This window comes from Mastacembelus armatus, chromosome 7 (assembly GCF_900324485.2).
Source record: "Mastacembelus armatus chromosome 7, fMasArm1.2, whole genome shotgun sequence".
Lineage (NCBI taxonomy): Eukaryota > Metazoa > Chordata > Actinopteri > Synbranchiformes > Mastacembelidae > Mastacembelus > Mastacembelus armatus.
Genome location: NC_046639.1, coordinates 21,058,245 through 21,071,618, shown reverse-complemented (window position 1 = coordinate 21,071,618; position 13,374 = coordinate 21,058,245). Strand labels below are relative to the sequence as shown.

The 13,374-nt window shown below is 38.5% G+C and overlaps 1 protein-coding gene across 3 annotated transcripts; it reads left to right on the top strand.

Moving 5' to 3' along the window:
• The first annotated feature begins 777 nt into the window (after nucleotides 1–777).
• LOC113145959 (glutathione synthetase) lies at nucleotides 778–13,172 on the top strand. Of its 3 annotated transcripts, none has more exons than XM_026333136.2 (13): nucleotides 778–954; nucleotides 1,776–1,917; nucleotides 2,964–3,109; nucleotides 3,205–3,280; nucleotides 3,839–3,978; nucleotides 4,268–4,384; nucleotides 4,927–5,007; nucleotides 5,169–5,246; nucleotides 5,370–5,439; nucleotides 6,424–6,618; nucleotides 6,913–6,994; nucleotides 8,579–8,768; nucleotides 11,898–13,172. In XM_026333136.2, the coding sequence occupies exons 2-13, from the start codon at nucleotides 1,786–1,788 to the stop codon at nucleotides 12,019–12,021; spliced, it is 1,431 nt and encodes a 476-aa protein (XP_026188921.1). In that variant the 5' UTR covers nucleotides 778–954; nucleotides 1,776–1,785; the 3' UTR covers nucleotides 12,022–13,172. The 3 variants fall into 3 exon arrangements, with proteins under 3 accessions (XP_026188921.1, XP_026188920.1, XP_026188922.1); XM_026333135.2 differs by having other exon boundaries at nucleotides 779–945; XM_026333137.2 differs by lacking the exon at nucleotides 778–954 and adding an exon at nucleotides 968–1,292.
• The last annotated feature ends 202 nt before the right edge of the window (nucleotides 13,173–13,374 follow it).

Sequence of the window (13,374 nt, the reverse complement as noted above, 5' to 3'; positions counted from 1 at the left end):
CAGCGTTTCTCTCTTGCAGCGTTTCGCTTTTGCAGCGTTTCTCTCTTGCAGCATTTCTCTCTTGCAGCGTTTCGCTTTTGCAGCGTTTCTCTTGCAGCGTTTCTCTCTTGCAGCGTTTCGCTTTTGCAGCATTTCTCTCTTGCAGCGTTTCTCTTTTGCAGCGTTTCTCTCTTGCAGCGTTTCTCTCTTGCAGCCTTTCTCTCTTGCAGCATTTCTCTTTTGCAGCGTTTCTCTTTTGCAGCGTTTCGCATTTGCAGCGTCTCTCTTGCAGCGTTTCTCTCTTGCAGCGTTTCGCTTTTGCAGCGTTTCTCTTGCAGCATTTCTCTCTTGCAGCGTTTCGCATTTGCAGCGTTTCTCTCTTGCAGCATTTCTCTCTTGCAGCGTTTCGCTTTTGCAGCGTTTCTCTTGCAGCGTTTCTCTTTTGCAGCGTTTCTCTTTTGCAGCGTTTCTTTCTTGCAGCGTTTTTCTTTTGCAGCGTTTCTTTTGTAGCGTTTCTTTCTTGCAGCGTTTCTCTCTTGCAGCATTTCTCTCTTGCAGCGTTTCGCTTTTGCAGCGTTTCTCTTGCAGCGTTTCTCTTTTGCAGCGTTTCTCTTTTGCAGCGTTTCTTTCTTGCAGCGTTTTTCTTTTGCAGCGTTTCTTTTGTAGCGTTTCTTTCTTGCAGCGTTTCTCTCTTGCAGCGCGTTTGCCCTTGTCGGCCACCGTACTTGTCGGCCACCATGGATCTCTCATACTAGAGTCAACTACAGCGTCCAATCACAAACTGAGTTACAACAAAGTTGTGGCTCAATCTGTCACGGACTTCCGCGTAGAAGGCGCTCGCGTGTCCTCGGTTGTATCTCCCCCTGGCAGCCTAGTCGCTCCTCGGAGCAGAAATAAAAAGCTTTGGGACGTCCTTCGTTGTAGCGGACGGTGACGGTTTCCAGGTCGAGAGACGGCAGAGCAACGGTAAAATAAGTGAGCCAAGATTTGTGGATTTTAGCCTTTGCTCTGATTGTCTGGGCTGTAAATGTTACGTTACGAAAAAAACAGAAAGTGCTTCTTCTTAGCCAATAACAGCTTTCCCCTGTGGTCTGCTCTGTCCAATCAGTGGTGACTAGTGTCATCGGCACCGTGTTATACATTAACATGCATTGCGGATATACTTATGTTTTAGCGACGTTCCTGCTGAAAAATATCAACCAGAGGATAAAAGTGTCTGTAAAGGTTGTATTGTTCGGTAAACACACATTTTACACGTTGTGCTTGTGAAGCCTTTCGAGCTGAGACCCTCAGGTAGAGCTAAGAAACGCTGAGTAAGTACACTAACGTTAGCACCAGTCACCGTGTGTCTCACTAACCTTTTGTTGTTTAATGCTGTTTTGTCTTGTTATTGACCTCTTCATGTGTGTAATTCTGTCGACTTTTTGTTCATTTGTCAAATTATGAATTGATGCACGTGTTATAACTTTATCTGCCCACGTGTAAATCATTCACAACAATAATACTATCAAGAATAGTAAGTTATTTGTATTTGTCGCTGTTATTTATTTTCACCATCAATCTAGTTGAAAGTCCCTCCAGTTTGAAATATAGGGTACAGCTTCTGTATCAAACAGAACCTCAATAACAAAACCCTGAAATACAGAATTGGAACCTGCTGTGATTCCCAAATTGATTTTTACCCTAGCTAATATATTTAATTAAAAGAGGAAAGATCCTCTTGCTTCCTTTTTTACAGGTTGTCACCTTGTATAAGACATATGTACTGTTTTTTTTTTTTTTTATATATATCTCAGGTGAATCGTAATGGCTCAGGGGATCCCAGAAGAGGTTATGATGAATACTGCTCTGATAAAAGACTTGGCAGATGTGGCAAAAGATGCAGCGCTTCTGCAAGGTGTCCTAATGAGGATCCAAGAAACCCCCAACTCATCTGAGGTGAGAAGTGGAAAGTGACCGTATGATATTATACCTAACATAATATTAAAGTGGCAATGCCTAATACGAAGCATCATCTCGTAATTCAAAGACCTTCTTTCATGCAGCTTACAAATGCCTCCCTTTTTATTGGGACATCGTGTATCTTTGACACTGTGCTTTATGTTGAATCCCACTGACTTAGTGTTTCACTTACAATTTCATGCTGTACAGCCAAATGTTATTCAAACCTACAGAATCTTATTTTTAATTCCAGTGAATATTGCAAACCTTCCAAAGATATTATGTCATGCTGATTTTGGGGGAAATGTACTTTACTTGTCAAATTCTTTTTTCAGCCTCAATTTTTTCAGTTTTTATTGACCTTTAAGCAGTTTAAGTCCAGAGATTAACATTAAGTAGTACAAAGTGAAGTGGTAAACTGTTTCAAAATTAAAATAAAATTTAAAAATCACTAAAGCTTTTTTTTTTTTCAGCATTATAAGTAAATTAAAAAATGAAAAAATGTGAAAAAAATCATTAAAATATGAGACAATAAGTGAGTGTACAATATGATAAGATGATGTTTCTAACCTTAAAGTTACTCACGTGGAAACAAATGGGGGAACTGTGTGTTAAGTAGTTAAAGCAGGACTGGGAGAAAAAGCCAAGATCAAGCCAAGTAATCACAAAACAATCTGCTTTCGTGCTTTTAAACAAGGGCAATCTGATTACAATCATCAGCCCAAAGCAATATTACAATTAGTAGTAAAATCTGCATAGTTGTGATTTGACAAAGTGAGTCACAGCCTGCAGGAGAGAGCACATCACAGTGCAGTTAATTCATGGCTATTACAACTGGCATGTTCAATGTCAAGTCATGTTAGGAATTTGTTGAGCATTAGGGCACAGGATTTGAGCCGGTCTGTGTTTAGAATAACAGAGTTTAAGCTGAAGTGCATGTTTTCATTCCTCACATGCCATGTGTAGTACTTGTTTTTTTTTTTTTTTGTGTATAGTTTTTAAGGTCAGCATACTTTACTTGCATTGTACAACTTGTTTCTCAGTTGGTGACCTATGCTCCATTGACGCTGTTCCCCACGCCTGTACCTAAAGCTGTGTTCCACCAAGCTATAGAAGTGCAAACTCACTACAACATTCTGGTGGACAAGATCAGCCAGGATCCAGACTTTCTGCAAGGTGCTCTTGCCAGGTAGTTCATGATCTTAGTTGGAAATTTGTTTCTTAGCACAATAGGAAGCCACAGTTGTTATCATGGTTCTTACCCAGCGGTGTTCTTTGTTTTAGCACCATTGAAGTGGATGATTTCATTGCAAGGCTCTTCAAGATCCACCAACAGATCTTGAAAGAAGGAAGATCCCAGGTATGTCTGCGTGCATCTGCAGTCAGTAATGTAAATTACTGACAATACATTTAGTTTTTAAGGCAATCAGTTGTTTTGGGGGTTGGAGACCTTGCTTTCTACCCATGGGGGAAAAAAAAAAAAAAAAAGCTCTGGGTGTCACGGTGAGGTACTGTCACCTCACAGCAAGAAGGTTCCGGGTTTGAATCCTTTTGTACCCCGGGTTCCTTTTTGCATGGAGTTTGCGTGTTCTCTGGGCACTGCAGTTTCCTCCCACAGTCCAAACACAAGCAGATTAGGTTGACTGGATAGATGTGTGTGTGTGTGTCTGTGTCTGTGAGTGTTTTTTCTGTATCAGGGTGTACCCTGCCCCTCGACCAGCAGCTGGGACTGCTTCCAAAACCTAAATACCTAAATTATAGATTTACTTTTATATAAGACAAAGGAAACCAACAAAATGCTTTTAACAAAGAAGAGAATTTGATATTTTTGGTCAGGAAATATGAAATGTTCAACCTTGTGCCTTTGTCATTAGCTTTTAGTAAGGGTCTTAGTGGTGTCTCTTTGCCTACTTTGCAGTCTATTATTTTGGGTCTCAATCGGTCTGACTACATGCTGGACCTGAGAGAGGACGGTACGTCGTCTCTGAAGCAGATAGAGATCAATACCTTTGCTGCCAGTTTTGGAGGTCTCTCGTCACGAATGGCAGATGTACATCGGTGAGCCTGTCATTCACAGAAGGTGTAATTTCATCCACATTAGGTTGGCTACTAGTACTTAGCATTGACAGTTGCCCCAGGCAGTCATATTTGTTCAGGAGTAAACTATTTCATGCAGCTGCTTGTCCTGTGTAAAATCTTTTGTTTCAAATGAGTGTGTTGTGGTCTTATTTGATGTAAAGAAATATCTGACAAGGTAATAGATTAATGCATTGCCAGAAAGCAATAATATACGCTGTGTTTTACTGTGATTAAGGTTGCCGAACACATCTTGTATCTTGCTCAACAGACACATACTTAATGTGGCCGGCCGGCTGGAGGAGAGTCAGCGCATCCTAAACAACAACCCTGCTGCTGGTCTGGCTGCAGCGATTGCTAAAGCCTGGGAGCTCTATGGATCAGAAAGGTAAAGCACTAAACTGTGCATTAAAAGAGATTTATCTCCAACAAAGTTTTCTCTGTATTGATTTAAATGTAGTACTAACTAAAATTGACACTTGACATTTTAATTATTTTACTTCAAATTTAAAAAAATCTAAAAAGGGTATCTGTCCAAATACTTACCTCATCTTACCACACTCGCTGTTCTATATATTTACCATTATTTCAAATGAGGTGCTGGGTAGTGCCATAATAATGAACAAATTAATTCACTGCACAACACATAAAAAATATCTGTCTCTTAAATACTAGCTGCAGTATGATGATGCCATAACTGAACAGTGGATGGAACATGACCTGATTTAAGTACAAGGCCTGATTCAAAGTTGATTAAGGAACTACTATATTTTTAAGAAGTTCAGTATAATTTATTACAAGTAGAAAATGGTTCCTGTTCAAACCAACCACCAGTGGGATGTGTTGACTGTCCAGAGCAACTAAATGTCCAGAATAATGTTTAAAGGCTGTGCTGAGGGTGTTTTACAGGAGTAATGGTTCTCATTACAGAGCAGTCATCATGTTTTTGGTGGAAGAGAGCCAAAGAAACATCTTTGATCATCGATACATTGAAAATGAATTGTGGAAGAGGTGAGGTATTAAGACTTATCCTTATACATAAAGATTCTCCTCTTGCAGATTTAATCATGTAAAAATGAGTTCACCTGGAAGTTACCTTCAGTTGTGAGTAGCATGAAAAGGTTGGTGTTTTTTTTTTTTGTAATGACCAACCTATTGCCATCATGTTTCAGAAACATTCCCACGATAAGAAAACGGTTTGATGATGTTTGTAAAACAGGCTCCCTTGATCAGGACAAGAGGCTGTTTGTGTAAGTCTTCCTTTCAGTAAAATGTACAGTAATACTTTGTTGTTATACAACTAGACATGCAGTAGCAGTAAAAGATAATTATGATTAGTTGTACTTACTGTGGATTTGTGTTACTCTCCTCAGTGATGGCTGTGAAGTTGCAGTGGTGTACTACAGGAACGGATACATGCCACAGAACTATGTTTCTGAACAGGTGTGAAGTGCAATCAAGATAAAAAAAATTGTGAGACTAGTTTTGACACGAAACCACACTGAAGGTTTTTTATTTTACCTATCTTTTTTACATCACTCACCTGTCAGTTTAGATTGAACAGACCAAACTCAAACTTCAGCAGTGCTCTCATTCTGCTTTTAATGTAAATTTCCAGTTCATTTTACATTTTGCAGAAATGTCTTATCAATTATTTTTACCATTATGCACTGAGATTTAGACTGTGAAGCTATATTTTGAACAATAGAAAATATTTTTTTCAAACTTACAAATATTCATATTGGTAACTGCCTAAAAATCCAGTATCATTCTGGCTGAAATGAACAGTATGGGTACCATAATATCTTAGTCCAAACAACTAATTTTGGGAACAGGAATAAAACTTTACTAGAATATTCCTTATTAATACAGTTTGCATGAGGCCAAAGTGGGAAGGAAATCACAATGAATGAAAGCTAAAGCAATGAAATTTTATTCTGCATATTATCTGTATATCATATTGTCTAAAGTTTTTCCATGGTTCTTGTATTTTTAACAGGTCTCAAAATCCAATGTGTATGTGCTGACATTGTGTGATTGGGTGTTAACTCTGTTGCATTCTTCTGTCAGTGTTGTCATTTGGGGGCATGTACCCTTGTCAAAGAAAAGCTTTTTTTTATGCTCTGCTGGCCAGTGTGCCCTCTACTTTGTCACGCAACCAGGAGCAAACAGGCATCAAGTGCCATAAAAATTGTGTTGATCCATTTTAGAGTTGAACATGTAAAAATATAAAGCAGCAGTGAACACATCTTAAAAATCGTCACGAAAATATGTTTTATAGCTACATTAGTATGTGTCTGAAAAAAATACTAGTATTTTTTAGTTATCCAGTTAAATGGCTCTGGTTAAGCTACATCAAATGAAATGGTATCCTGTCGAACAGTGATGATAAAGTCCAGAATCAGGCTATTGTTTTTTGAATTGTAGAGCTGGGATGCTCGTCTTCTGATGGAGCGATCTCTGGCTGTGAAATGTCCAGATATCAGCACCCATCTGGTTGGAACCAAGAAGGTCCAACAAGTGCTCGCCAAACCTGGCGTTCTGGAGAAGTTCTTCCCTGAGCAGCCTGAAGTTGTGGAGCAGATCAGAGCAACGTTCGCTGGCCTCTATACTTTAGACATGGTGAGAAAGGGACACATGATTTTTCTTTTTTAATTGTTTCTAAGCCACAGGTCTACATCACAGGAAGTGTTATTGGGTCAAAAGGAGTGGAGCAGTGAAGTATGATTTTAATTTCAAGAGACAGAGATGCTTCCTTCCTCACAACACTGTCCCAGCTGTTAGTGGCTGAGCATCACCTGTGATGGTCAATGTAACCTACAATGTAATTTTGTTTATGTATACAGGAAATGTGTATAAACAGTGTTAATGTAAAATATGCATTCTGATGTTTTGTGCTAATATCATTGTTGTCAGGGTCCAGAGGGTGACAGAACAGTAGCTATGGCTTTGGCAGCACCAGATCGGTTTGTCCTGAAGCCTCAGCGAGAAGGAGGAGGTAAATAAATATTTATAAATTAATTTGACTATGCAACATGTCCTTAAACCACTGCCACTGCATGGCAACACAAGTTGTTTGGATGGATAACATGTTGAAGCCATATTGTTGTGTATGTGTATTTTTTTTCATTGCCATTGTATGTATATAGTTTGAAGGCTCCATGCACATTTTACAACATGCTTGGAGCCCAATGAATCCACTTAGTTTTCAGAGTGCGATGTCAAAGCCATTTTGCTAACGTAGCAAGAACAAGTATTTTTTTGTTAGCAGTCACAATAGTCATAAATTCTTCTACTAAAAAATACCAGACTTAAAGCTGTTAAACCAATCCCTTATTGAGTGTTTCATTCACAACAAATTAACTCACAATGGCCCCCTAAAAGAAGTGGTCTTGAGCCGCATCATCTGGTGAACTCTGTGCAGTCCTTCTGGTAAAAAAGCATAACAAACCAAAACAGAACCAAAAGCTCTAAATTACTTTGTTTTCTGGTCACTTCCATTCTTTGTTTTCAAACTGTATGATTTGCCTGTAGTGGTGAATGCAAGCAGTGTAACAATCACACACGTAGGTTAACCTCTATCATGAAATTGTCTCTCCAATGTCAGTAGTCACAGGATCCCCTTTCAGTATTTACTTCATTTATTCCTGTGGCAGAAACATCTGACCAATAAGCTGACAGGAAGTTCTTGTGTGATTTTTAAATGACACATTTTGGTCCATGTGGGTTTTCATCATGTGAAAAGAAACCAAACCAAAAGGATAACACTACAAGTTTACAAACTCATCACAGCCTATATCAGTTGCATGTATGCTCATCAGGTCAAGTCTGACATCATGTCACAAGTATGCAAGGGTAAGTCAGCCTGAGGTATTCTGATGAAGATCCCACAGATATTTTTCCATCTGTAATGGATACAACTGTTCTAAACTCAGTCTTACAAATATGTCCCCATATATTTCCATACAGTAGCAAGAAGAGTTAAGCATCTGCTTTATAGAACTATGTCTAAGAAAGAAAAAAAAAACACTCGACTGTAATTAATTGTTTTGATTTTTATGAAACTGGAGAGTGCTACAGGCATTTCAGAGTTTAGATATTCATTAGTCCACTGTTAAATGGAGAGGATTTAGTTCTGCAGCTATCCACCCTCAGAGTGGGCAGCCATCTGAAATGCTTTAATTGGCTTGGCGTAAAATGAAAAGGTGGGTGATTATGTTTGTTGTTAACAAGTCCCATAAAGAGACTAAAACTGAGATTGAATGTGAAAGCTCCTGGATGTAACCCTTCAAAATTCTTTAGTGCATACAGTAGAAAAGGAAATATGCAACTTTCTGTGTGGTTTGTCAAAACGTCACAGTAATAATAATAATAATAATAATAAATTTTATTTCATGGCGCCTTTCAAACTCTCAAGGTCACCTTACAGAGCGAAAAAGGAAGTATACAGCATGAAATACATAGAGTGCATTAAAACAACAATGCATAAACAGAGGGCCAGAATGTAAAGGCAAAAGTGCAGAGCATCCAGGAAGTGGGCGATGTACAGTAATGTGGTTTTTTTTTTTTTTGTTTTAACTAGGTAACAACATTTATGGATCAGAGATTTGTCAGGTCCTGGAGAGAGTGAAGGACAGTAAAGAGAGGATGGCCTATATTCTGATGGATAAAATCCACCCCACACCTGTGCTGAACTACCTGCTAAGACGAGATGCTCCACTGAAACTCACAAACTGTCTCAGTGAACTGGGAGCGTTTGGAGCGTATGTCAGGTATAGAATCACTTTTTTTGGTTTAGAGACATACTGTGCCTGTATTTGTGTCAGATATTTTTGGTTCAGTGATTCCAGGTTTAACTGCTGTTTAGTATCTCAAAACTGCACTGTAAGCAGGCAGAGCTGCATAACTACAAGTTTAAAGTTTTGAAGGGTAACAGTAGAATTGTAAAATCTGTTTTGATCTTCTTTTCACTACCAGTAGTTAGACTCTTGTTTTCTGAAATGCTTCCTCTCCTCATTATTAGCTCCTCATCAGAAGATAAAAAATTATGACAAAACCCATGATCCTGTTAATATGTAGAAGCCAAAGCTAATGATCAGATTATTGAAGAAGCAGTTAACTCAAGCAGGTGTTGTACAAAGGAACAAATGTTTTGTGTAAATCTTTCATTTTGTCTTTATGTGGACCCTGTATTTGCATTTGGCAGACTTCAACAGCTACAGAGACTGATATTTTCATTATTTAGCAGAGACCAAACACAGCTAAAAGTGGAAATGTTTTCTTTTAAATGAAACAATTCACGTCGAAAACAACTCATCACTTTTTATTTAATCCGTATGAACGTAAGGAGAAGTACGTTTTCTCCTGTCTCACCTCATTATAGCTAATGCGGTCCCGCCTTGTACTCTGTTCACTGTTCACATGTAAATAATCTCAGGTGAACCAGGTAAATATGTGCACGCCCCCGAGAAATGACATAAAACGTCAAACTTCATCATTGACTGAAAGGCTCATTATGTGGGTCTTTGTCTGGTCGTTCAGTGCGCCTTTTGTCTTCTCAGGTAAATCACTATTTACTAATGACTAATGACTATTCATCCTGAGACGCACCTTCTTGGACATGTCACAATTTGTCCAGGGCCCCAAAACCCCCTCACACCCCAGAGGGTTAACATGTGCCACCCTCTTTATAAAGGGACCAAAAGTAATTGGACAATTGACTCAAAGGCTATTGCATGGGCAGCTGTGGGCAATTCCTTCATTATGTCTTTATCGGTGAAGCTGATAAAAGGCCAGCAGTTGATTTGAGGTGTGGTGCTTGCATGTGGAAGATTTTGCTGTGAACAGACAACATGCGTTCAAAGGAACTCTCCATGCAGGTGATACAAGCCATCCTTAAGCTGAGAAAACAGAAAAAAGCCATCTGAGAAATAGCTACAATATTAGGAGTGGCAAAATCTACAGTTTGGTACATCCTGAGAAAGAAAGAAAGCACTGGTGAACTGGATGATCGCAGAATCATTTCCATGGTGAAGAGAAACCCCTTCACAACAGCCAACCAAGTGAACAACACTCTCCAGGGGGTAGGCGTATCAATATCCAAGTCTACCATAAAGAGACTGCATGAAAGTAAATACAGAGGGCGCACTGCAAGGTGCAAGCCACTCATAAGCCTCAAGAATAGAAAGGCTAGATTGGACTTTGCTAAAAACCATCTAAAAAAGCCAGAACAGTTCTGGAAAAACATTCTTTGGACAGATGAAACCAAGATCAACCTCTACCAGAATGATGGCAAAAAAAAGTATGGAGAAAGTGTGGAACAGCTCACGATCCAAAGCATACCACATCATCTGTAAAACACTGCAGAGGCAGTGTGATGGCTTGGGCGTGCATGGCTGCCGGTGGCACTGGGACACTAGTGTTTATTGATGATGTGACACAGGACAGAAGCAGCCGAATGAATTCTGAGGTGTTCAGAGACATCCTGTCTGCTCAGATCCAGCTAAATGCAGTCAAATTGATTGGGTGGCGTTTCATAATACAGATGGACAATGACCCAAAACATACAGCCAAAGCAACCCGGGAGTTTATTAAAGCAAAGAAGTGGAATATTCTTGAATGGCCAAGTCAGTCACCTGATCTTAACCCAATTGAGCATGCATTTCACTTGTTGAAGACTAAACTTCGGACAGAAAGGCCCACAAACAAACAGCAACTGAAAGCCGCTGCAGTAAAGGCCTGGCAGAGCATTAAAAAGGAGGAAACCCAGCATCTGGTGATGTCCATGAGTTCAAGACTTCAGGCTGTCATTGCCAGCAAAGGGGTTTCAACCAAGTATTAGAAATGAACATTTTATTTTCAGTTATTTAATTTGTCCAATTACTTTTGAGCCCATGAAATGAAGGGATTGTGGTAAAAAAAAAATGCTTTAGTTCTTCACATATTTATGCAATGTTTTTGTTCAACCCACTAAATTAAAGCTGAAAGTCTGCACTTCCACTGCATCTGAGTTGTTTAATTTAAAATTCATTGTGGTAATGTACAGGACCAAAATTAGAAAAAAGTTGGACAGATGAAGCCCTGTTGACAACTTTTTTTCTAATTTTAGTCCTGTATTTTGGTCCTGTCCAAATATTTATGTTCATAAATAAGTGCATAAATCAGTGTGTTTATGTATGTTCATAAATGTTATATATGTATATGTCATAAATGTATGTTATGTATGTTCATAAATAAGTGTCCAAATACTTATGTCCATAAATATTTGGACACTGACATAAATATTTGGACACTGACACAAGTTTTGTTGTTTTACCTGTTTACTGAAACATATTCCAATTATAGTTATATAATGGACATGGACATAATGTGTGGACTCTCAGCTTTCATTTAAGGGTATCCACATTCAAATTGGATGAAAGGTTTAGGAGTTTCACCTCAAAAAAAAAAAAACAAAAAAAAACAAAGAAACACAGAAACACAACCAAACAAAACACGCTGCTGATGCTACATGTTTATTTTTCCCAGGTAAACAACTTATTGTTCTTATTATTTATACGGCGGTTGGCAAACAACATATGGTGCATTAGCACCACCTTCTGAAATGGTCTCAATGAATACCTGGGTAAACTCTTTCTTCTTCCAAGTAAGGTTTCTGACCAATGAGAGAACAGTTGGTTTGCACATGACATTTGTTTACAACTTAGGAGCACTTGCGACTGTTACCTGGTGAACACAACGGCCCAAAAAAATGCAACAATGTATCTTTTTAGCCCCGTAACAAGCCACAGGTGTGAATACACCCTAAGACATGATAATAGTCAAGAGAGAAATCCAGCTTTATGTGAAATGTATCTCAGCTATTTCAATTCAGTGATTGAGTTCTCTTTGTTTCCTTACAGGCAGGGTAAAGACATGGTGCTGAATAAGTGTGTTGGTCATCTGCTCAGGACCAAGAGTGCAGAACACTCAGATGGAGGCATCGCAGCAGGAGTGGCTCTGCTTGACAATCCACTCCTTGTCTGAGAAATTACATTCCGGCTTACTGGGCTTTCAACACAACAGACACACAAATGGAAAACACTCAAGTCAGTTGCACTGTCAGGGATCACACTTTCAGCATGAAAATGATGCACATGTGTGGCTACTTTTACATTCCTTGCCAAAGTTGCCAAAACCCATTTTTTGTTTTTCCTCTAAGTGACTCAGATCAGATTTTTTTGTTCAGACCACATCTGATCTGAGCCACTTACATATGTGGTCCTGACTATGCAACCATTACTAGAACAGTCAGATCAGAATTTGTTAACATGTCACTCCTCTGTCATCATTCAGTGTGGGCCTCTCACAGACCTGTAAAAATGAAGATAAAGGACAGCAGTAACAGCAGGGGTCAGTAGAGAGCAGAGGATGTTTGTTGGACATTTTTTGAGGATCTTCTGATCAAAACAAACTGGTAAAACATACTGAAACCAAGCAGTTTTTGACAAAATGGCACTTTTTAAACATTGTACAAATTACATTTCTATTGTTCTGTATTTACCTGGCTCACAATTTAGTTCAATCTGTGCATGCCTGGCCATTTTCACTCCAGAACTAGACACATTAATTAAACATCGACACAAAATCAGAATAGGGCACTAAGCCCTGTAATGTGAACGTAGTCCCATGTGGTGTTTGACAAAGGTTGGTGGTGTTTGGTAGCAGGTGAGGCTGTATTAGCTCCCCAAGCTTTTACTTCTCCAGGTTCCTTCTGCTATTAGAATTGGAACAAATGTCTTAGTTTTAAGTTTAGTGGAGGTCGTTTTTTTTTTTTTTTTTTGACACTATAAGTCAGCTAAAAGTTGTTTTCAAATAAACAGTCACAAGCTTAACAAACTTATAACACTTAAACACAGTTGAACAAGTGAGATGAGAAACATAATTTAACAAAATAACATCCACCCTTTAGTTCAGACTGAAGGTTTTATCTCTTAATTTGTAGTTTTTTTTTAAATTTTTGATATTTTAATGCATAGCCTCATGTTTCTTTACTGGAACATTTCTGATAGGACATACTGTTTGCACTTAGAGCAGTTTAACACCTGAATGTGATAAAGTGGGGCTGAACCAATATCTTTGTTTGCTCATGCCACTATATATTCACTGTTTCAGCAGATTTGAACACCAGTGTAGCCTCAAACACACACTCTTTGATATATTAGTTCAAATTATGTCAAAAAGGGTATAAATTGTAAAATACATTGTAATGATATTTGTTATGTGTAATTAAAAAAAATAGATCTTATCACACTCAAGAATAACGTTTTGCTTGTTTATATGGTTTATAGTTAGGTCACTTGACAGTTTATCTTGTGTTTATTAAATATGTAAAAGTCT

What these genes read in the sequence shown, in the direction of transcription:
- LOC113145959 (XM_026333136.2), top strand. Translation starts at nt 1,786, where the DNA reads ATGGCTCAGGGGATCCCAGAAGAGGTTATGATGAATACTGCTCTGATA. An exon ending in GAAAATGAATTGTGGAAGAG is followed by an intron (nt 5,008 to 5,168) that starts GTGAGGTATTAA and finishes ATCATGTTTCAG; the next exon opens with AAACATTCCCACGATAAGAA. An exon ending in AGAACTATGTTTCTGAACAG is followed by an intron (nt 5,440 to 6,423) that starts GTGTGAAGTGCA and finishes TTTGAATTGTAG; the next exon opens with AGCTGGGATGCTCGTCTTCT.